Source organism: Gossypium hirsutum, chromosome A02 (genome assembly GCF_007990345.1).
Source record: "Gossypium hirsutum isolate 1008001.06 chromosome A02, Gossypium_hirsutum_v2.1, whole genome shotgun sequence".
In the NCBI taxonomy this organism is placed as follows: Eukaryota; Viridiplantae; Streptophyta; class Magnoliopsida; order Malvales; family Malvaceae; genus Gossypium; species Gossypium hirsutum.
Genome location: NC_053425.1, coordinates 18,879,777 through 18,903,962, shown reverse-complemented (window position 1 = coordinate 18,903,962; position 24,186 = coordinate 18,879,777). Strand labels below are relative to the sequence as shown.

Genomic DNA, 24,186 nt, shown 5'->3' with positions numbered 1-24,186 from the left:
TACCAAAAGTTCTTGGGTCATTGACTCAGGAGCTACAGACCACATGACCCACTCCTCACAAAAATTTGTTTCATATACACCTTGTTCTAGTAGTAGAAAAATAACAGTAGCTGATGGTTCTGTGATCACAGTGGCCGGTCAAGGTGATATTGTTATAAACAAAAACCTTACTCTTAAAAATGTCCTTCATGTTCCAAAATTATTTACCAATCTTTTATCCATTAAAAAAATTACCAAAGACTAACTGTAAAGTGGTTTTCTATCACAATCTGTGTCTTTTTCAGGACCAGAATACGAGGAGGATGATTGGACATGCTAAGGAAATAAATGGCCTATACTATCTTGAAGAATCCAGTGAAGAAGTTAGTGTTTTGAATTCCTCACCTTTATCTCTTATCTGAGTCTATTAAAACCAATAAAGACCAAATTTGGCTCTATCACCTTCGCCTTGGTCACCCATCATTTAGAGTCCTTAAAATTATGTTTCCTTCACTATTCAAAGGATTAACTGTTGAAAAATTTCATTGTGATATCTGTGAACTTGCAAAACATAAACGTACCTCTTTTCCAGTAAGCAATAAAAGAACATCCACTCCTTTTACTCTTGTTCATAGTGATGTTTGGGGGCCATCCACTATTTCAAATATTTCTGGAGCTTGGTGGTTTGTATCCTTTATTGATGATTGTACTCGTGTGTCTTGGATTTTTCTTTTAAAACAAAAATCTGATGTTAGGTCTGTCTTTCCAATTTTTTACAACATGATCAAAACACAATTTGGGGCCGAAATAAAAAGGTTTAGGTCAGACAATGCCAAGGATTATTTCAATCAATTCCTCTCAACATATTTTCAAGAAAGAGGCATTATACATGAGTTTTCTTGTGTTAGTACACCCCAACAAAATGGTGTAGCCGAAAGAAAGAATGGTCACATTTTAGCCATTACAAGAGCCCTATTGTTCCAAAAAAAGGTCCCTAAACAATACTGGGGGGAGGCTGTTCTAACTGCTACTCATTTGTTAAATAGATTGCCTACAAAGGTCCTTGAATCTCAAAGTCCTATGCAAGTTCTAGCCAAATTTTTTCCTGATTTCAATACCTCCAATAATCTTACTCCCAAAGTATTTAGCTGTGTCGCCTTTGTCCAAGTTCATTCTCAAAATAGAGGGAAATTTGATCCACGGGCTGTCAAGTGTCTTGGATATTCTTCCACTCAAAAGGGGTACAAGTGCTATCATCCAGCCACAATTTTTTTTTGTAACAGCTGATGTTACTTTTGCTGAACAAGAAAATTTCTTCACTTGTCCTTATCTTCAGGGGGAGATCTTATTCACAGAAGATAAGGACAAAGAATTCTTTCTTCTTGACATTCCAGCTCCTGTCCAGCAACCAAACACTCTCATTCCAGCTCTAAACACTCCCATTCCGGCTCCTGTCCAGCAATCAAACACTCTCACTCAGACCTTGCCTGCTACCCAACCTGCCCAACTTGAAACAATGACCCCTATACAACCTGAAACTGAGCCTAGTACACCCAAATCACCAAGAGGAATTCAGGACACTACTCGTCCGTTACTGGTTTACTCAAGGAAGAAGGCACCAGTGCAAGTTCAATCATCTTCTTCTCCTATACGACCTGAGGTAACTGCTGAACCTACTTTGAATTCTAATACTACAGATTTAGATGATTTTCCCATTGCTATTAGAAAGGGGACTAGAGCTTGTACAAAACATACCTTGCACCTATTCATGTCTTACAAAAACTTGTCCCATAACCACAAAGCCTTTCTTACTAGCCTAAATTCTATTTCCATTCCTAAAACTGTATTCGAGGCATTAGAAGATGAGAATTGGAGAAATGCCATGAAGGTTGAAATGGAAGCTCTTGAAAAAAATAAGACATGGGACTTAGTGAAATTACCGGAAGGAAAGAAACCGGTGGGATGTCGCTGGGTGTACACAGTGAAATATAAGTCAGATGGTTCTTTGGAGAGGTACAAAGCAAGGTTGGTTGCTAAAGGGTACACTCAAATGTATGGGATAGACTATCTTGAGACATTTGCCCTTGTTGCAAAGATGAACACTGTAAGAGTGTTCTTGTCACTAGCTGCCAACCGAGGCTGGAAATTACAGCAATTTGACATCAAAAATGCCTTTTTACACGGTGACCTTGAGGAGGAAGTCTATATGGATGTTCCTCTAGGATTCGGTCCAAATACAGGACAGGCAGTTTGCAGACTAAAAAAGGCTTTATATGGACTAAAACAGTCCCCGAGGGCTTGGTTTGGAAGATTTACCAAAGTGATGCTCAAGTTGGGATATAAACAGAGTCAAGGAGATCATACTCTATTCGTAAAACATTCATCTTCAGGGGGAGTGACTGCTTTATTAGTCTATATTGATGATATTATTGTGACTGGTGATGATCTAAAAGGAATGGAGAAGTTAAAAAAATGCCTAGTAAAAGAATTCGAAGTCAAAGAGCTAGGTAAGTTAAAATATTTCCTTGGTATTGAAGTGGCACACTCTCGGGAAGGAATATTCATATCTCAGCAAAAATACATAGTTGATTTGTTGACAGAAACAGGCAAGTTGGGCTGTAAACCAACAGAGACACCCATAGAGGTGAACCACAGACTCGGAGATGTATTAGAAGATACAGCAGTTGATAGAAGGTCATATCAAAAACTTGTGGGGAAGCTTATTTACTTGTCCCATACCAGACCAGATATTGCCTATGCAGTAGGTGTTGTAAGTCAGTTTATGCACAATCCTAAGGAATCACATCTTAGTGCTGTATATCAGATTCTACAGTACTTAAAAGGCACGCCAGGCAAAGGAATCTTATTTAAAAAAGGAGAAAATTTAACCCTTGAAGCCTATACCGATGCAGATTATGCAGGATCTATGGTTGATAGAAGATCAACCTCTGGTTACTGCACTTTCCTAGGAGGCAACCTTGTGACTTGGAGGAGTAAAAAACAAAACGTTATGGCTAGATCTAGTGCAGAAGCTGAATTTAGGGCAATGGCTCTTGGAGTTTGTGAGTTGCTATGGCTAAAGATTATATTGGAAGACTTGAAGATCAAGTGGGAAGGTCCAATGAAGTTGTATTGCGATAATAAGTCTGCTATCAATATCGCACATAATCCAGTTCAACATGATCGAACGAAGCACGTTGAGGTGGACAGACATTTCATAAAGGAAAAACTGGACAGTGACTTAATTTGCACTCCATTTGTGTCCACTGATGAACAACTAGCAGATATACTTAACAAAGGATTGTCTGGGAAGTTGTTTCAGAAATTAGTAAACAAGCTGAGAATGGATGATATCCACTTCCCAGCTTGAGGGGGAGTGTCAGATTTCAGAATATTTGAGTATATCAAATATGATTCTAAAAATATTCTATCCCTAACTTTAAGGCTGTACAGTATCCCTACAATTATTCTGTTTCCTAGCGTAAAGTTACCTTAGTTCGGCTAACTATGTGTATAAATATGTATGTAATCTCTTGTGGAAAATATAATAGAAAATATCCTTTTTTTCACAAAAGATCACACTGAAAAAAGTGCTTTTGACAGTGTTTTACAGAAGTTTATTAGCTGAACATCATTGCACCAAAGAAACAGTCCGATCACCAGATATTCTTTCCTCCTCTTATATCATATAACATTATCAGAGGACGTCGATTTACATACCGTACATCATAAGATACCTAAATTTGTGATGCCGTGAAGAAGATACCTGTAAATTACGGTGAAGAGACGTAAAAGGTTCTAACCGAAGGAGGTAATAAAGCACAATCCCCATGCTTGAGTAATGAGATCCATAATAGAAACTGCACCAGGAAGTACAAGCACAGCAGCCAATAAGACAAAATTAATTAATCAAACTCTAAAGGAGAGAACTACTTAATGTACTGAAACCAGGATTAAAAATTACCTGGGTATATCGGGATCGCAGAAGTTCCGATACCTGTCTTCAAACACCTGAATCAAGAAGCATTATAATGAAATATTTGGAAAGAAAAAGAAAAGGGTGATGTAGAGGATTAGTATTTAAGTACGCCATTCATTAAAAAAAAGGCAAAATTAACTGACCTCAAACCGTTTTGAGTCCAGTGCTCCAACAGGCTTGGAGAGATCCCTAAAAGTTGATGACTTGTTAAAATCAAGAAACTCAGATGAGTAATCAGCCAAAATCCAAGGAAAGACAGGATACTGAGTCAAATCATTATATGATCTTCCTGCAAGTGTATTGAGAATCATCAAATACTCAAAATTCGTTATATCCCTCCTCCTCCAGCTCTCCCTTGCAGTTTCTGCCATTTCCAATGCCACACATCTATCAACAAATGAAATAAGGTCATTCCTGTCCCTACTACTTCCTCTTCGTAACAACAGCTCATTTCTGGTAGAGACTATCAGGGTTCCAATCTCCTTCGCATCCTTCTGTGATGCGAAGTTTATAAATAAGGGAGCAATTGAATCACTGAAGAAAATCTCGATAGCAGTATATCTAAGCAAATACCGAGTCCAATGAACAGCTTTAATCTATGGCCATCAAAGTAAACAAGAAGAAATTAAATTAATTATAAGAGATACAAGCAATGCAGCACAAATGAGACAATTATGGTTCCCTACCTTTCCAATACTCCATCTCCTATAACGCTTTACATTTTTCAATTGTTCTTTATGCAAAGTTTCGGCCTCTACATTGTCAAAAGTCCCCTTCTCAGAATTTATATCAAGAGGAATGGACCACTTAATAGACTTTGGCTTTAGATCACCCCTCTCAAAATGGCCTGATGCATTTAAGTTCTTGAAAACTGAAGATCCTACTGTACCTTCAACCATAAACTCGCCAAAGAAATGCAAGACATCTTTCATGACTGCCAATTGACCTGCCAATTTTCTTTTTGGTGTCACAAGCACACATGGAAGTGACATAACAACCTGCAACATCAAACCGCAAATTAACAATGAATTCCATATGTTTTAATGAGAAAAAATAACACAGATTGACTGTTCTTATACCACAAATAAGATGTACCTCGTTAATTTCAGTTTCAGGTGAAGGTGCTGAAAACTCTTTTCTATCTTGAACAATATCCATCTGATCATTGATGGTTTTAACTACTTCCACACTGTGACTGTCTGAAGGATCCTCAAGAATAACCGACTGTACACTTGGTTCAGCACCACTTTCAACAAGTTCAGAGCACCCCTCATCAGTAATCCTGCGTACACCTTGGAGCAGAAACTGCTTCATTTGCTCAGGAATGTGCCCAACAAAACTAGATTTGTTCTCGCTACTGGGAAGAGAAGCCTCATTACTAGGGCAAGTGGAAGGCGGATGACACATCTTTTCATCAAAATGATAATTCCGTCTTAACTTTGGTCTACGGCGCCATGTATCTTCTGTCTTGTCAAGTTTCCAGTGTATCACAGATCCATTTGGAAATGGATTGGCAGACCAAGGACCTCTTTCATCGATTAAAGTTCGTAACATGTGCATCCATTTTTCCTGTTAGAGCAAAATTTATTATTTACACACATGAGCACAAGATTCAAAAGTAATAAAAGGAATGAAAGCAAATGAAACAATGACAATGAACCTATTAAAAAAACTATGGACCAAAAGAAAGAGCATGTTCCAAAATAGAAAAAATCATTTAACATACAGCAGCATTTTGCTGCTGCTCCTCTTGCGCAAGCAGGAATGCAGCCCTTCTCCTCTCATCTGAAGCAAGAATAGTGTGTAAGCTACTTTGTATCTCATCCTCAAATGCCGTCTGGTTATGAATTTCTAAAGAAGAATTTTCTCCCATTGTAGCACGAAGCTCCTGCAACTGTCTGCTACGGTCGTGTTCTAATGTTTTTACATACTTAGACTCGTCAGAAACCTGAATCAAGAAACTAGAGAACTGAATGGGGGATAACCTGGAAAAGGGGGCAGCAGAATATGGCAAAGCCAGTTGAAAAAACATCACATAAAAAAAGCAACAGATTCAGTGTTAGCATTATATTTGCCTGCCTTCCTGCAATGGCAGCATCAATAAAACATGCAATGCACATATTTGATATCTCCGTGAGGGTTATTGGTATTGACCCTTAGAGATATGTCAAAAGAGTTTTCTCAATTCAGAGAACCAAAATGTTCATAAGAGTAAACAACAAAGCAGAGTTTTACACCATTTCATATCTCATTTTATTTCTTCCATCAAAGTGAGACTTAATAGAAATAGTTTGAAAAATCAAAATATCACTTGAAACCATGCGGATATCATATGGGTTGAATTATCAAAATATCAATTGAAACCAGGTTTTTATCTCTAGTGTAACTACGGTCTACATAAACAACACAAACTTTGGGAAAATAGAATGAGAACCATTTGTAATCTAATGGAACTTTAGTATAGCAAAACATTCATGGAACTTCCTAATTCCAGAATATTGTCAACCATTTGAAATATAAGATCAGAAAATAAATATAAGATGTGATTTCCATCTGACTGAAACAGGTAGTAAACAACAAATCTTAGTGAAACAAAAGATGATAAATTTGAAGTTCAGAACAAACCGCCGAAAGCAGTCGATCCTTCTGAATTAGATTGTGAATAGAGCCTGTTTCTTTTGAGTAGCTGCTTGAATCAAATGAATCATCCCGGGCAACCATGCTAGTAGCAAGCATTGACTTTCCAGAGTTTATAGTTTCTCGAATCACGTGTGCTATTACATGGAAACGACCACCATTATCTAACAATCCATACTGGGATCGTACAACAAGCAAAGACCTGAGCACCATGTTATTTTATTGTTACACTTCATGGAACAAGCATAAGGCAACAGAAAGCACTAATCCATATCCTTTCTTAAACCTCAAGATAAATGGTTGTATGACACACAAGATATTGAAACTTGGGCATTAAAAAAATACCAGATGAAGAGCTGCAATCGACTCTTGCTTTGCTCATCATCAGTGGCCAAAAAGCAAGGCAACAGTGAGGTGAATTGTTGAACACAGCGCAAGGCTCTTTCCAGGGAGGACCTACAGAGGTATAGGATTAAAAGTCGAAAGACAATTCTTGGACACCTTTCCCCCCTTAAAGCCATGGCTTTATCAACATTTTTATTTGGTTTTCCACTCAATGCATTGCCAATGCCTCCAGATACAACAGCAGCCATTTCTGCAGCAGGAATATTAAGAGATTCTACCAAGCCACGTGCTCGTTGGCCAAGAGATGGACCAACAGATGCTGAATTTCTGAGTCCTGTCTTGCTTGGACCCATTCCATTCATCTCACTAATAACAACCCATATATTGTCAAATAAGTTCCACCAATTATCAATAGGTATGTCCTCTCCACTTGTCACTGCCTGCCCATAAGATTCCTGATTTCTGAGAATGGAAAATTCACAACAAGATGAAGTTACTTTCTACTGGACAACTTATATGATGGAAGAATACTGTCTTCATAAATCTCCATATGAGGTTGAGTTCAATTATAAAGCTTCTAGTAAAAATAACCGTGCAATGTTTCAAACACCATTTTGGATGGTGCACAAAGGGAAAAAGCAACAACTACCATTCCAACAAGTACATACTCAAGGAAAGCATGAACATTGTACTGTAAGACAAATATCCAATTGTTATGAAGTTTCAGCCAACTTGATATTCATCATTCTGTTTCATGAAAGAAACAAATGCCAACTACTAGTACCCTAAATCATCACAAGAAAATTCTAAGCTTATAAGAACTTCTTAAAAATTGTATAAAGTAAACACTTGCTTCTACTTCTCCTAATAATATTAATTGATATTCCCATAGAGTGAAAATTCTATAGTGAACGGTGGATTTTATATTAAGAAAATTATGCAGAGCCATATATATACATCCTGCAGAAAACAAGGGGGTAAATCTTTTTCACCAGAAAATCACTAGTCATTCCTTACTAAAATGAAAATAGTCCATTGTCCTGAACTAGAAAAGCAAAACAAGACTTTATTTGCTTTTGACCAGAGAAAGAAAATAAAAGATAAAAGAACAATGCCAAAGGATTTATGAAAAGATTAGAAGAGTAGAATAGCCAATCATCTCTAACTTTGAAGTTAAGAAAAGATAGAAGATTAAAAAAGGCCAATGTCATACAAAATAAAAGGAAACCTCAATGCAGTGACTAGACAAACAGATTGGACCATAGTTCGAAGAAATCATTTAATTTCAATCACCCACACAGATTTCATCACAATTACGGCACAAACAGATAATACAAAACATATTAGTTTCAGAGATAATGAATGAAAATCAAGCTGGCAGTACCCAGATACTTTGTCATCAAATTCTCCTTGCAAGACCTCATGCAACAAAGAGTCATATTCTTTCTGGCTTTCAACCTCTAAAGAACCCAGATAAGAATCAGAGCTATTAGCAGGAAACTGTAAGAAACAGAGAACAAAATAATATCAATCTTTAGTCCGAAAAAGAAAAAAGAAAATACATAAGTAGGAAAGACAAGACAAGTCATAAAGCATACTTCACTGTAGAAACATGTTTGTATGTGAGAATGAGGACGCACAAAGACAAATCTTGCTTGGTCTTTCATGGAAGGATAACTATTTTTAAAGTCTCAAATGTTTGAATGCCTAAATATCTAATAAAGGATAACATAATCTTCATCTTATATGGAAATGCACATATTTAAATTGGGTATGTTAGGAATTTGACAAAGAGAATAGGAAGAAAAAAAATTCCCATGACAGGGCAGATAAACCAAGGATAAATATAATATAGACACATTCTCAAGTAAGTTGGTACCGGAAGCTTATTGCCAACTGCAGAGATAAGCATCTCATCAACAAGTTGCAGAAGACATAATGTATTGTCTCGACAAGGCTGTGAACTAAAAATATTCTCCTCAGCAGATAAATCTACCAGCCTTTGAAGCAAGTTTTCATAAATGTCACAGAGCAAGCATCGGAATGATATGCCAACCTACCAAAGACAAGCATTAAAGCAAATTATCCATTAATGGAGAAAAAAATCACAAAAATAAAGTAGAATAGAATAGATATGTAAAAGAAAATAAGGAGTTTGACATACTTGCTCACAGTGCAGAAGTAGAAAATTCACAGTCTCCTCTAATTGTTGCCAGCCACCTTTCATAAATTGTATATAGTGACAAAGAACAACTGAGAAAACCCTCATCACAAGATTTTTCTCATTTATCTCATAGTCACCTTGATCTCTTGAATCAGACATATAGTTTTTTACAACGTCAAGTTTCACAGAAGCTGTTAACCAAGCATTCCAACCATATTCCTAAAGGCAAATTTTGAACAATTAGATGGCACTTTTAAAAGCATACACAGCATACATATGATATCAAAAATCAATTGTATGCAGTAGGTGCAGTACCATTAACGTTTCTATATTCAGAGGATTTGAATCAAGAAGGTCAAGTAGATCACAAATTATTTTCATTCTTTCAGATGCATCTCCACAGCTGGATAGGTATCTAAAAATCAAAAGCAAAATCTGAGGAAGGAGAAAGTGAGAATTATTCCCTCTGCTCTTCTGCTTGTCAACAAGGCTATTTTTCTGTAACACCTGTAAACAAACATTTTTAAGAAACAGGTAAGGTGGAAAATTATCAAAATAAAGAGAATAACAGAAAATTAGCTAACAAAACAAGGAGGGAAATCCATGATTGGTAGACCACCTGTCTCGGGCTAGCGCCACCTAGAAGAACATCAAACAAGGTGGCACACAAATTATCCGTTAGTGGAAAGTTAAACAACCTATCAGATATAGCGATGAAGAGAAGTTGCATCCTTGAACTGGTCCTTTTGCTGTTTTCAGAAAGACTCTTTGATCTTCCAACAGCAAGATTGAAAAACCTTGCCCCCTTTTTCTCTGATGGCAAACCAACCAAAAGTCTCCCTAGAAACTGCAAGCTAAGCAATCTGATAGGCTCATGTTCCCTACGAAAAACAAATTGTAGGGTGACTAAAGAGAAATTCACTCTAAACCTTTGATTTAAAGCAGATCACTTTTACCAATTCTAGTTAAAACAATTCAATCTTCATAGGAAGGGAAACAGATCAACATATGAAAAATATAAGCAAATTAGAGAAGTAAAATTATACTTAAGCACGCATTTGGTTCAGAAACTGGATCATTTTCTGGCAACTGAATGCTTCTCTAAATAAGCATTTGGAGCAAAAAAATGGTTAAATTTTTCTATCAAAAGACCAGTACACGATGTTGTCTCGGACCATAGCAGAAAAGCAGAAACATATTTCAAAAAGAATGTCCTGTTTTAAAGTTGAAAATAAGAGGAACAAAATTCTAAGATTCCAGAGAAACATGAGCTAGGATAGACAGCATAAAGATTAGTCCAGGAGTCGAATTAAATTTTCAGATTTCTCCACAGAGAAGGACATTATTTAAGAAAACTCAACGTTAGTAGAGAAGCATAAAGATAAAGTTATACATTTTATGAAGATTAAAGTAAATTAAAGGAATATACAACAAAAGTGAAACTATTACAATAAGAATGCTGGAAGTCATTATTCAATGAAACAAAGGTCGTTGTTGTCTCTGATGACAATAAGTTTCCACATTTCATTCTTTCAATACCTAAGGCCTACCTCTTTAGGAGATTGACAAAAATGTGACAGCCACCTAATAGATTCACTTGTTCGATGAAGGACTCAAGCAATGGTTTTTGAGAAATAGCACGTATAACCATATGCAAAACATCCTCAATGCATGTCATATCATGGCTTGTTTCAAAGAATGATACAAGGGCTTTTATATCTGCTGAAGCAATGTTTTGCCTGCATACAACATGCAACAGTATTTTAACAAAACTGAGAAAATAGGATAATCTGCAATGCATGTCCATGAAAAATGAAGCAGCTGATCCAATACTTCACATCTGGCAACATCAGATGCCCTCACCCAGTTGACAATGCATACCTGAGACTCATTTCGCCAAGACTTAATAAAAGAAGGTGAATTTTATGTATTTCTTCTCTACCAGGTCTTTCTCCAATAACTTGTTTAGTAATAGGATGTAAAAGTTGTTGGCCTCCAATGGAAAACCGAGATTTCACGCTATCCCAGTAACACTTTCGTATTATGTCAATAACACGTGGAAGCTGGCATAAACTTTTAAGCAGCCTCAGATCTTTATCAAATTGTTCAATGAGAAACATGTACAGCTCACGCTGCACCATGTAAGCTGTGTATAGCCAGACATGGGGATTGAGAAAAATAGATGATATGGCTTCTTTCATTAGCAGCTCTGACAATCCTAAAGAGGAAAACAAAAACATCAAAAGAAATTAGATACATCCTTAAATGGGGTATAAAAATGACGATAAAGATCAAAAATAAAATTTGCTATGAATAATTGCTACATAAAAACAACCCGATATGGTCCATTATGCATACCAGAGGATGATGATACAACATTGAACAAATTCTTCAATGCAGAAAGTGTTTCCATATTGAGTTGCTGAGGTGGAAGTGACTGCAATAAAAATCCCAGTACTGAAAATCCAGAAAGAAGATGCATTTGCTGCTGATTCGCTAAATTCTCATCTAAGACAGAAGCAATCAGCTCAATAACTTCGGCGGTCAAACGTTCTTTTACAACCAGAAAGAGTAGTGTACGTTCTAAAACTCCAGTTTCATCATTTTCATGTCTATCAGACTGAGTGATAAGAGGGAAAAACACAGATATCCCTCCAACACAGTAAATTATCTCTTGGAGCAAGCGTCTAGAGCATAACTGTGTACCAACCATTATAGTAGCTTCAAATAGAGTCTTATCTGATACAGGATCCAATGCAGGTGAGACATTAAACAATATCTTGCCATTACTCGCCTGAAAAGAGGAATCAACACCTCGATTCAGCTAACAGAAAAGCAAAATTACCTTTTAGGCATGCATGTGTGTGCTTGTGTGGACATGTTTCCAATAAAGGGAGAGAAAAGAACCTGTGCATTGAGTCCAAATACGATTTTGGATGCAAGACCATCTTTTGTGCCAAGAATTCCACTAGGCATAGGGTTATCACCAAATGCAGTAGTTTCACTATCTAGGAATGAGTACATATAGCTGGGTCCAAGGGAATGTACAGCCTTGACTTGCTCGGAAGAAATGGCATCACCAAACAAATAAAGTGGACCAATCTGACCAAGAAAAGGAAATGAATCCTGAATGGTCTCTACAGGATCATCTTCTTCATGTCGAGGCAAGACAATTTTTGTACCAATAGAGCAGCTAGTCAATATCTCACTGACTTTTGCATATCTGAGACATTAAATGACGGGATCAAGAGGGAACTTAACTGTGTTGAGGAAAATATTAATCTTGAAGTTATTAACTATAAAACGTAAAATGCAAACACAGGATGATTAAAGGTGGCATGTTACCTGCATCTTTCAGAGGATACAAGATCACCATCAAGATAACATTTCAATAAGCTACCCCCAGAAAAGGCTCTTCCTATGGTATGAGTAATACAAAGAAAGTGCCATTTCTTCCTGACTAGATTAACATGCATCTCAAGACACTGTTCTTTCAGGTTGATGGTCTGAAGGACATGAGAAAAACATTAATAAGTGCATGAAATTGGAAATAACGCCAAAGACAGAGGAAAACAAAGTAAAACAAAAACAAGCTGTTTTCAGGTATCTTTGCGTTTCAGTGTTTGGGGGAGGGGGAAGGGGGCCTGCTTTTCTATTTAATAGTGAATAAACATGTAATGTGTTTGGGAAGAAACTTCCTAGAGATAAATATATTGCATATCTTTTACCTTATAAATAAGCTTATCTTCAGCTAGTGTCGCTAAGCATCCTCTTCCATTTTCAGTTAGAAATTTGAAAACGCCCATTGTTCCATTCATGGGGAAGTTCTCCACCCTAAGCCAACATGAAAAAGAAAAACCCTTGTTGAGAGGCCATTGCACGGGTGTTTTAATTATGATACCCTACAAAAAGAAATTACAAGATGAATACCAGGTTCCAATTATGGTCATATGGCAACAATTGAATGGAACAAGTTCCAAAAATAACTAAAAGGAATATGGATATCAGAAGAAATTGTTCAGAAATTCTCCCTAAGACACTAAAAGGACTTACAGAATCATCCCCATTGAGATCAAAGAAGGCAGTTGGTCCCTTCTCATTTAGCATTGACAAAATACAGGTCAATAATAATGAGCAGTACTGCTGTTGAGGCCCCACTTTCTCACTTCGAAGGAGAGCAAAGATCTTGCGAATATCCTTCCCAGATATGCTATGGCCACCAATAACCTGAATCAGTTGTGCAATTTTCAAAATGACACTGTCATCACATTCTTGAACAAACCAATCAAGAAGAAAATTAAGCATTCCTGCTGCAACACATGAAGCTCGATTGGAAAGGGAATCCTTAAGCAGCTGCTGAAAAACACTAAGACCATAATGCCTCAAAGACTCACTGCTCTGGCCAATCACAAAAATAGCAAATAATGACATCAATATTCAAAAGGATATTGAGTAAGAATCAGCTATAACAGATTCTGGGAAAACTTGGTATCATCAAATAGAGTAGAGAATTACTAACCTTCTGAAGAACACTCAAATACAGTATAACCACATCTTCATTCTAAATCAAAATGGATCAGGAAAAAAAACCAATTTAGGGACAACAATTTAACAAGCACAATGAGTAAAATGACAAAAGATCATGAAATCCATTCACATGACCAGACAAAGGATGTGATGGCGGATCAAAGAGACTACTCAGGGCATTAATTCACCTTTATATGAGGGCTTCCATTAATTTCAAACTTTCCATCAACAAGCATATCAAGAAGTGCATTTAAAAGTGCTTCACTTGGATGCCATTGACAGAATTCTAACAACAAACTTTGCAATGTCTGATAACCCCTGCCAACAAGAGCTCTAAATGCTGCCTGTAAAATTAATTATTGAATTAAAAATGGAAAATAAGAGTAATAAAAGAATAATTGCAAAGACACATGAACATTCTTAAGACAGCAATGATATAGGAAATGTCAACCTAATTTTAGATTGGTGTGCTTTAAAAGCATGAGAGAAGTAACACCAGTTTCCTAAAATGACCCAGAACAACAAATTGTGATTACAATGATCTAAACAACATGAACAATTAAAATCCTTAAACATAAAAAATTGAACTCAATTCACCACCACTTCTAGATGTCTCAACTGTTCTAATGACATGAAAAATTAGTTCTAGTTCTAATATTTACCATGCAGCCATTTATCATCTCAAGTTCAAACAAGCAATTTCTTGCTACACAGACCAAAGCTCAAGGATTCAAACACATGAATACATATTAATTCCACAATAAAGTTTGAGCGAAAACATCACACAAGACAAAAAGACTGCAGTCATGCAAACTGGACACTGCCTTCCTGAGATAAACATGCATGTTGTTGAACATTAAGCTACATTTTAAGAAAAGCCATACCAACACCAGCTACAAAGTTTTTTAGTGTTCTCATGTAAGTGCAAATATTACACAAGACAAAAGGACTGCAGTAATGCAAACTGGACACTGCCTTCCTGAGATAAACATGAATGACATCGAACATTAAGCTACGTTTTCGGAAAAGTCATACCAACACCAGCTACTAAGTTTTTTGGTGTTCTCATGTACTGTGGCATAGAAAATAATGGCGGCCACACTAAGAACATAAAATCTCAAGTTCAAATGACGGCATACAAAAATAAAGTCAAAATAGTACTGAAGCAAAATCCTTCATCAAGAAAGACTAAATCTTTGCACCCTTCAGGATAAACGTGGATAAAGCATTCAACTACTCCAGAAAAACCATTGACTCTGAAAACAGAAAAAAAAATTATAAAAGGAATGAAAATTACCTTTGAGGCATCGTTCTTTGCAAGCAGGCAAGTAAGAGTTTGTAAAACAACCAAAACCAACCTCTCTTCGTTTGCTTCATCAAGATTGCCATTTAGCAAAGAGACTACATGCAAAAAGCATTCTCCATCTCGAAATAAAACCTGGTAATGCTGATGAAACATGAAATGCATAAGATATTTGTATAAAACTCAATGGCCAAGCTTCCAAATACGCAGACCTTGGGAAAAGGCAAGTCAAGGTGAGCAGTTCATGGAACATACCAGTGGATCAGTCTGGAGTACATCTATCATTCCAACCAATAGCTTAATAGACAATTCAGCAAAGCATTTTTCACGCTCCTTTATAACAGTGAAGGTTTCAAAATATTTTGAGCATATGTATAACACCGCTTTTCGATCTTCTTCAAACAGTGATTCAATCTAAAATGATAGGGGGAAGAAAAAGTAGAGTCTTAGCAAGCTAATAACTAAAATGACCAGAACAAAACTTTCTAACAGCCAAAAAGCATACCTTCATGAGGTCAAGAATGTATCTGAAAACTTGATTTCTCAAACCTTCTTCCCAAAACAATTCGAACAAACAATCAATGCAAGTAGAATCATGCAAAACCAAAGTTCTAGCATCATCTGCTACTGAGAAAAATTCCGCAAAGAGTTCCATGCATTTAATCCAACACTGTGATGTTTGACTAGAATAAAGTCTCTGGTGGCTATGAGACAGAACCCCTTCCAAATAATCATTATCGATCGAAGGGCCCATATTTCCCGACATTTTAGATTCATGGGCTAGAATGCAAGCAACTTTAAGAACTCTGGAAACTGCATTGAGTGTCTTAAAGGAAGCAACAGTTTTCTCGGATGAAAGCTGTAATATTCGAAGCAAACTCTTTGCAACAACACTGGCAGTCTTAGGATTACAAGCAGAGTGTTCAAGGGCTTCCAGTAAAGCAGACAATTCAGGCTGTGACAACATGAGGTGAAGGTAAAAAGTAAGTGATGTTCCAAGCACAAAAAATAGAGGCCTCTAAAAACAATCAAGAAAAAAATCCTTTCAGATTATGGGTAGGATTGAAGAACAACTACAACATTCATGGGAATAACTGTCCAAGCACAGATATCAAAAACATTAAACATGTACCCAGACATAAACATCATAAACTACCATAGGGGTCCACTAAATCACAAAACCATATGAAAGGTATCAACTTAAATATTTATAATTTTCTTAATACCCTGAATATCATATATATAGAAATGTTTTTGAATCATAGGCAAAAGAAATTAACAGCACATGCAAGCAAAAAGGAAAGATACCAAGTTGAAGAACATCATACATGTAGAAAATTCTTAATTATACAGAGAGCATTAAGGTAATTTCCCGGCACCATCCTAGTTTGGGCAATATCAAGCATTGTGATTCAGCATTTTGGTATCCATGCTGGACCTACCAACCCACTTGGATTCATGAGAAACACGAGTATACAAACATTGGATGAATGGTTAAAGGGGAGTACTGAAGACTTCTGATAATGCCCAAAACACCTCTGACTTGCCCACTCTGACCCTTGATCACCCAAGTCTATCTCAAACTTATATCTAGATTATCCTAACAATCAGAGCTATTTATTATAACAAATCTAACTAGCTAACAAATTATTTATTCAAGCATGAAACACAGTGAAGATAACTGTTGACAAGAACATAAACCATTTCACAAAGAATATCTCAGAAGTGACAAGAACATACCAAGTTATGGATACTCCCATTAGAAGTTGCAGCTAACTCCACAAATGAACTTGCTTCTATCTGAAGAATTTGAATCCCAGTACTCCCAGAAGCAGAATATTCTTCAACCTTTTTTGGAGATCCATCAGGGTATGGAGTAGACCCTTCATAATATTCCTCAGAAGATGATCCAAAATAGAAAAAGTTCTCAGAGAAGATAAGGTCCCAAATTCCCTCCTTGCGGAACACCTCAAGCAATGGAGCTGACGAAGTCAAAACCTTCTTGAAAGCATTAAGAGCACAATGCTGCAAGGTACTGATGAAGACCCTACAAGAAACAAAATAACACCCAGGGGGGGGGAGGTAGGTTACTAACGCGGAAAAGAGAACAAAGTGCTAAAGGGAGACAGAAACATAGCTTGCAGGAATCTGAACAATGCTTCAGGGCACCACAACTAAAATAGAGACAGAAAGGAATAGAATAATTTTACCATAAATGATTTGGAAATTCATTTTGATTGGAACAAGCCCTAATGCATGGAAAAACTTGGAGAAGAACCCTCAGTACCCATTTAACCGAAAGTTCTGCATAAACTGAAGAAATTGATGTGGGAATCCGACCAGAGGTTGCTTGGCCATGTTGAAGTTTAACATCTTCTGCAGCAAGAAGAAATGAGCAAAGTACTCTGCTCAACTTGACAACGCAATCATTCCAAAGCTGATTACAAGGAGCCTTCTCAGGTGAAGGAGCAGAAGGCTCCGCCAAATAACTTTCAGCATTATCATTTTTTAAGTTTAAAATGGATGTTTGACTGCCTTGTGGCAGAGCTGAATCTTCCATTAGCTGTATGTACTCTTGAAACACGAAAGCAGGTGAACAAAAGCTATTTGCAAATTTATGAACTCTTCCATTTTCACATAGAAACTGCAGATTATTCACATTCCCAAAGCTGATGATTTGTTAAGGTCATTAATACATGTTCAGGCATACTGATAGCATAAATTGTTAAATTTCAGCAATAAGTTCAAAACAGAAACCACTATTCTCACCTATTTCATTTGATAATAAGATCCACTTTATAGAAAATTGGAGGAACAGTGAAATAGCACATTGTCATTGCTGCACTAAACAAAATCAGATTGAAATTTCAAAGAAGACGGTCCATCCAAAAGTGTCCTTAGTCTCAAAAGGAAGATGACATGAGTAAGTAACAGGTACAGCATGCTAGCAGAAACACACTTATTGCAGATTCAACTATATGAGCAGGAGATTATATAACTCCAATAGCATACAAGGTTCACAAATTTCAGTTAAAACAAAACAGCATACAAGATACTAAATATGAGTGATAAATAGGATACACAGCCTCCCAAAGAACTTCCAAAGAAAGAACATGGAGCTCAAAAATTTTCAGCAACCTATATTGCTCCCTGCATAAAAGTTTAACCACGAGATCATAAGATCAAGAAAGAGTAGATAAGGAAGGAATAAAATACTCATCTACAGATTCAGAGACAATAAATTTTCTTCACAGGCAACACAAAAAGGAAAAAAAAAAAATTCAAGGCTTCAGAGCTGGAAAGAATCAACTAGAGAAAGTTGTAAGATCATTGTGCATTGACTTTGCAGGGAAGCTATAAGATTCCCAGATATGCCCACCAGAAATTAAGATAACCTACCACACTTTTACCAGATACAAACAAAATGGCCATCACATAAACAAAAAGCCATCACATAATCAAAAACAATACTCAAACAAAATGGCCTAGGACAGGATACCTTAGCCATTACTCTGGCTCTATCTATAGGATTTAGAAAGTATAAAGAAAAATCTTCTAGGAAGTAACCTAATCATACAATATGCACACAACTTCACATGGAATGCATCCATATACTTCAATTCAACTAAAAAGTTCAAGTTTTAAACATTGGAGGATGGGAGTAGGAAAGGAAGAAAAATAAACCAGAAAAATTATCAAATGATATGCTTAAATTAGTTATTGTTAAGCATCCCACCTGAAACCAATTGGCTATAGGTGGAAAGGCCCAACTCTAATGCAAAGGCCGCAAGAAATCCAATACTAACAGAAGTGGGATAACATCACTAAACAGTTATGTAGTCAATTGACCAAGCAAAAAGGTGGAGTGGAAACGAAATTGATGGGAACTTATAAGAAGGTGACTAAATGTATATCAGAAAATGGTCTAGTTCTTTTTCTTTAACCAAACAAAATGGTACCCACTGTTTTTCAACTAGTATTCTCAGTACGATATTTCATATGAAGTGTTCAGCATAGTATCAAGACACTAGTTAATTCCCAAACCAAGTTAGAAAAACTACCTTCGCTCATCAACCTGTGTAGCACTCTTTAAGAGTAGCATATTAATTGATGGAAGTGTAAGTCCATCCAACAGAACTTCAAGCCCCCCAATGCTTTTGAAATGATTTTGACCACGTGGATTATCACACAATGCAAAAGAAAGGGTTCTCAAAGTCAAGAACTGAAGTGTCATATCTGTCCACTGTTCTTTCATACTCAACCTTCTGATGACACGCAACAACTCTGAAAAACAAGAAGCTTTCATGACCAAAAGATCAAATGCAAACGAACAGCTAATAGGAGGGGGGAGGGGTGAAGACGTATAAAATCAAAAAGCAATAAATCTTAAACACATAAGCGTTAAAAAGGAACAACCCAATGAACTATAAGGAATAATAAAGAAGTGTACCAACTGATCAAATTCGGTAGCCAATTATAAGGGCATCATTTCAGTTTTCAGCAAAACCATGAATAACCATATTGAACCTATTGGTATCTTTGCTTTTCAGCTGCTTTTTACTTGTCAAACAAAAGAAAATGCATATTGTAGCCATAGCAAATGCTTCACATGTTAGCAAGTTATGTATGACGATAAACAAAAATGCCTACCTTACCTACTAACCAATTAAGGCCGCCAGCTTCCATCACTGAGACAACTGCCTTCCGATGCCAATGTAGTGTTCTTTCAGAAAGAGAATCTTTTAAACTATCAGGGTCAATTGAAGACAAAGCACCAATTACAGAAAAATTTTCAGTAATACTATAAATCTGAGCTTTCTCATATACATTGGAATTTAAATCAATAAAACAACATATGATCGACACCACATATACAAGTACTCGCTGCAAGAACGCAATTTTCTCTACTATCAAATTAGAAAAACTTTCATCAGCTGGAATTGCACCAACCACTGTTTTGAGTTGGATAACTGCCCCTGAGATAAAAAATGAACTTGGAATTAAGCAATGAAATTCAGACACTTCCATGTAAAATCTAATCATAACGACAAACAAAAATGACAAGTTCATATCAGAATTAATGGGAAGATCAACATACAAGTAGAATCCAATTAAAGAATCTTTAATTCCTGTAGTTACCTAAATGAAAAAAGAAATTTTAACTAATTGCATTTAATCTTCAAAACAATCCAAGACCTGATGAATAATGTTCTATAAAGCTATTTACACAACCAGAAACTAGGATACTATAAAAAGCATTCCACCTCCAATCACATACAACATTGAATTTCAGTATCAATAGACCAGAACAAAAAGTGTCAGCTTCTCAAATAACATTATGGAGGCGTCAATAATACTAATCATACCTTTCATCAGTGCCGGAAGTTTCTGAATTCCACCATAGTAACCAAAAACTCTGCAATTATGCAACGAGCGAGTAACAATTTTTAAAGCATCCAAAACAGGTAATCCTTCAGAAGTGAAGCTTATGGAAACTGCTGGAAAATCCATTCCTGTGCGTCCCACACCAGTATTTACTGGATACAACAAAGGAAATAAAGCACATAAAATGACATTAGATATTTTCCATTAAATATTCAATCAATCTATACAAGGAAGAGAGACTCATAAAAAGTAGGAAGATTTAAGTGACTGCATATAACCATATCTACGTACAATAATCTCCAAAAAACAATGCCCTCTGACTAATTTTACTTTACAAAACAATTTACTAAAAGCTTTCCAGAATCCAATAAAGGACATAATGACAGTAACACGGAGTACCAAAAAGAAGAGGTTTTTTTATTTACAAGAGATCCACCCAATAGAAGTACCAAGTTAAAAAATGCTTCAACTTGAACTAGAACACACAAATTTAAGGTGCACATGGAGCTTCTTCATTTTTTAAAAGTAATTACTTCATTAATTTTACATCATTTTGCATAAAGGACAAATATTTTGGAATCATGGGAGTTTACAGTTTCCTTTTCTTTCTGGACATTCCAATTTCTTACTGTTTGCTGTTATCGTCTTAAAAGTTCTCCCTATCAACAAAATTGTCTGCCCAAACAAAAGCAACTCCAACAGAAGATATAAATAAACTTACACTCAGAGACCAAAGTGGTTAATTGCCCAATCTCTTCAATCAAAGTCAAAATGATTTCAGCGGGATGCCCAGCAGAGCAGCCAACAACTATATCATTAACTCTCATAGAATACTCAGTAATTGAAGCAGCTTCTGGTAGCTGGCCACCATTATCAGGCTCCCAGTTCTTGAATACTGTCAGAAACTGCTTGAGGAAAACATGAAACGACCTTTTCTTTTCCGCCTAAAATCGAGCAAACCATTGACAGAAACCCATTAACAACATAGAAGTTATACCCATAAACGTGAAAGAACCTCAAAGATGATCATTAATCCTTTGAAATGAAAACTTTAAAGGAGAATGTTTTGATAAATAAAAGCTTACTTAGAAAGACCCGAATTTAAGAAGGGCAAAAGAATAAATTGGTAAGACAATTGCCAGAGCCAAAAGTGAGAAAACATATAAAAGGGACGGTAAAATTTCTTGTTCATAGACATCGGAAACCCTCTAAAATTTTGAATTAAACACCTTGAGAGTAGTTAAGCATACTATAAGAATACTACATAGCTGCAAACAAACTTCCAACATTCAAAGATCCAAGAAAGGTATCTTCTCTAACTTATTTAGCAGAATGAATGCACGTCCTTTAAAGATGGCCCAATTGTAATCTCGATTGTATGTCATAGCCTAAGTGAGAAAGCATGTAAAAGAGATAGTAAAATTTGCTTGTTCAGTGACATTGAAAAGCCTCTAAAATTTTGAATTGAACACACTTAGTGTAGTTAAGCATACTATAAGAATATTACATAACTGCAAACAAACTTCCAATGCTCAAAGATTCAAGACAAGTTTCTTCTCTAATCCTTTTAACTTATTTAGCAGGCTGAACACACTTCCTTTAAAGGTGGCTGAATTTCAGTCTAGATTATTTTCGCATCCTTTTATGCTGCTAACATAACATTCTTTTTCTAGTATTAAATCTAGAAAAAAGAATGCATGACACATATGAACTGATACAAGTGGGTAATAAGTTCTACAACGGTTTGGTGAAATTAGAAAAGATAAATAGAAATCTGAAAACTTCAGGCATGGGGCCATACCTTATCCACCGTGTTCTCATATCTCTCCCACAGTGAACTCAAAACTGCCTCATCATTTCCTTCACTGGAAGATAGTACCCCAAAGGGGAAAAGATAATAATAAAGTTCAGCTTGAATAAAATGATAAGGTAAATCAAGTGCATCCAAAAGCACCAAGTGGATTAATCTAAACCTCCAAACAATGAATTAGTACAGCTGGACTCCCGTCAGATAAGGAACTAATCAAACTTGTAGAACAGTAAGTTTAAACTAAAATGCTCAGCAGTCCCAAATTTTACTCACTCAGAAACTCCTTTGTATCACCACATATTTAAAAAGTAAAATAAAATAACAACCATCAATTATCAATCATCAAGCATCAGTACCTGAAGCAAATCCTTGGAGTAGGAGGAGACAACCTCTCCCCTTGTGCCCCTGGTGAATCTCCAGTTTGGCCACTAGATGTCCGACGAATAAGATCAGCCACACCTTTCACAATATTCATGCTGTCCGCAAAGATTTGCAATAACTACAGCTTCACAATGCAACAATCAATAAACAGATGGCCATCCCAGACCATCACTTTTAGCCAATATCAATCCAGCTGTACATATCACACCACACTGAAATGATTCAAAATAGTAACCTAGGCAGTTATAAATTCAGTTTATCAAATAACTCGGAACAGATAATTTATTTATTTACTCTTTTTAAAAACTTACTATCACCCCTGTTGTAAATCCACTTTCATCTTCTTCTACAGAAAAATTCTACGCCGAATAAAATGGAAAGAGCTAAGTCTTTTTTTTTTTCGCTAAGCCGGTAAAATTTATTAGTTATGAAAGTCATTTAATTTAAGTAATACCGATGGTAGTTATTACATTTCCACGAAGATAATAAAATGGAGAAACATTCAAAAACACGCTATTGAAGATTAAGAATCTCAAAAGTAAAGAGAAATGAAGAGAGATCTCGCGGATGATAGTCGATCATACAAGCAAAATCAAATTAAAGACGATAGAAATAAAGCAGTCGTTAGTTGCAAAAAGTAAAAGTACCCGATCAGATCAAACAGCTGGAGTCTTGTCTTGAATTCTAGGGTTTATGATGCAAGATCTGACTTCTGATTGTTTCGTTGAGCTTATTTCAATGGAGTTCAGTGAGAAATTTAAAGAGAGAAATAATTAATTAGCGAATACTAAAATAAAAAAGGAAATAAAAGGGACAAAGAAGAAGGTTAAGGGCAAAAAAAGAAATAAATAATTAGGCCTAAGCCTTCCAACTTAAGCCTTCCAACTATACCACTATTTCCTTTTAATTCACGATTTCAGTTTTGTTTTATGGTAAACTATCAAAATAGTCACTTTTGTTTATTTTAAATTACATTTTAGTTATTTATATTTGAAATATTACGTTTTAGTACTTATGTTATCATATTATAATATTTTAGTCACTTAGCCGTTAATTGTTGTTAACAGTGAAACGTTAAGCTGACATGGCATGTTAAATTATCATTTCAAACGAAAATTTTAGGTTAATTTATACAATTGATCCCTATCTTTTTTTCGTTTTGAGTAATTTAATTTTTTTATGTTCCTTTAACTTTTTTTCTTTAATTTCCATTCTCTTCTATTTCTCCCTTTGTTTTCATCTCTTCTCCGTTTCTTTTAACATAGTTTTTTTTTATGTTTTCCATTTATTAAAACTAGTCCCTATACTTTTGTTTTTTTGAACAATTTAATTTTTTATTTTTATTTCTTTATTTGTTAAAGCCAAATATCTTTGATTACATACTCTGTGTAAACCTAGAGACCATTTTCGATCACTACAAGATGAATGAAATCGATCCTATTGAATTAATCAATACCAATTCTTCTTTGATACATAATAGAACACCAAGCTAAATTCTACCAAAGATATTGATTTGCTTAACAAATTGATGCCAAGAACTAAAAACAAAGCTAACCCTGATGAGATCAGAAGGGTTAACTAGTATCATGATGATCTTCATTAAAATATCTAGTTCAAGCAATTTTATAAATCATCACAATAATCCATTTTTGGATCATTTGTATGGCTTCACCAAT

At 35.8% G+C, this 24,186-nt stretch overlaps 1 protein-coding gene across 8 annotated transcripts in view; it reads right to left on the bottom strand.

Moving 5' to 3' along the window:
- LOC107951124 (BEACH domain-containing protein B) overlaps window positions 1-23,378 on the bottom strand; it is a 30,481-nt gene extending 7,103 nt beyond the window's left edge. For 3 of the 8 annotated variants that reach the window (XR_005906218.1, XR_005906220.1, XM_041082971.1), the window contains exons 1-35: window positions 23,158-23,321; window positions 22,486-22,703; window positions 22,121-22,184; window positions 21,041-21,263; window positions 20,301-20,471; window positions 19,590-19,910; window positions 18,996-19,218; window positions 18,016-18,084; window positions 17,145-17,603; window positions 16,675-16,981; window positions 15,440-15,889; window positions 15,190-15,348; window positions 14,929-15,078; window positions 13,820-13,975; window positions 13,624-13,665; window positions 13,158-13,502; window positions 12,833-13,006; window positions 12,450-12,610; window positions 12,012-12,327; window positions 11,463-11,898; window positions 10,986-11,322; window positions 10,655-10,843; window positions 9,724-9,985; window positions 9,420-9,611; window positions 9,105-9,323; window positions 8,820-8,996; window positions 8,325-8,440; window positions 6,941-7,402; window positions 6,584-6,797; window positions 5,685-5,906; window positions 5,054-5,527; window positions 4,645-4,956; window positions 4,102-4,554; window positions 3,944-3,990; window positions 3,746-3,839 (exon numbers count right to left, since the gene is read on the bottom strand). Coding sequence is in view for 1 of the 8 variants with exons in the window: in XM_041082971.1 (XP_040938905.1) it covers window positions 3,746-3,839; window positions 3,944-3,990; window positions 4,102-4,554; window positions 4,645-4,956; window positions 5,054-5,527; window positions 5,685-5,906; window positions 6,584-6,797; window positions 6,941-7,402; window positions 8,325-8,440; window positions 8,820-8,996; window positions 9,105-9,323; window positions 9,420-9,611; window positions 9,724-9,985; window positions 10,655-10,843; window positions 10,986-11,322; window positions 11,463-11,898; window positions 12,012-12,327; window positions 12,450-12,610; window positions 12,833-13,006; window positions 13,158-13,502; window positions 13,624-13,665; window positions 13,820-13,975; window positions 14,929-15,078; window positions 15,190-15,348; window positions 15,440-15,889; window positions 16,675-16,981; window positions 17,145-17,603; window positions 18,016-18,084; window positions 18,996-19,218; window positions 19,590-19,910; window positions 20,301-20,471; window positions 21,041-21,263; window positions 22,121-22,184; window positions 22,486-22,604 (8,115 nt within the window). In the remaining 7 variants the exon portion in view is untranslated. Of the gene's footprint in view, window positions 1-3,745; window positions 3,840-3,943; window positions 3,991-4,101; window positions 4,555-4,644; window positions 4,957-5,053; window positions 5,528-5,684; window positions 5,907-6,583; window positions 6,798-6,940; window positions 7,403-8,324; window positions 8,441-8,819; window positions 8,997-9,104; window positions 9,324-9,419; window positions 9,612-9,723; window positions 9,986-10,654; window positions 10,844-10,985; window positions 11,323-11,462; window positions 11,899-12,011; window positions 12,328-12,449; window positions 12,611-12,832; window positions 13,007-13,157; window positions 13,503-13,623; window positions 13,666-13,819; window positions 13,976-14,928; window positions 15,079-15,189; window positions 15,349-15,439; window positions 15,890-16,674; window positions 16,982-17,144; window positions 17,604-18,015; window positions 18,085-18,995; window positions 19,219-19,589; window positions 19,911-20,300; window positions 20,472-21,040; window positions 21,264-22,120; window positions 22,185-22,485; window positions 22,723-23,157 lie in introns of all 8 variants that reach the window. The other 5 variants (XR_005906223.1, XR_005906226.1, XR_005906221.1 and 2 more) reach the window with 5 other exon arrangements.
- Window positions 23,379-24,186: the final 808 nt, after the last annotated feature.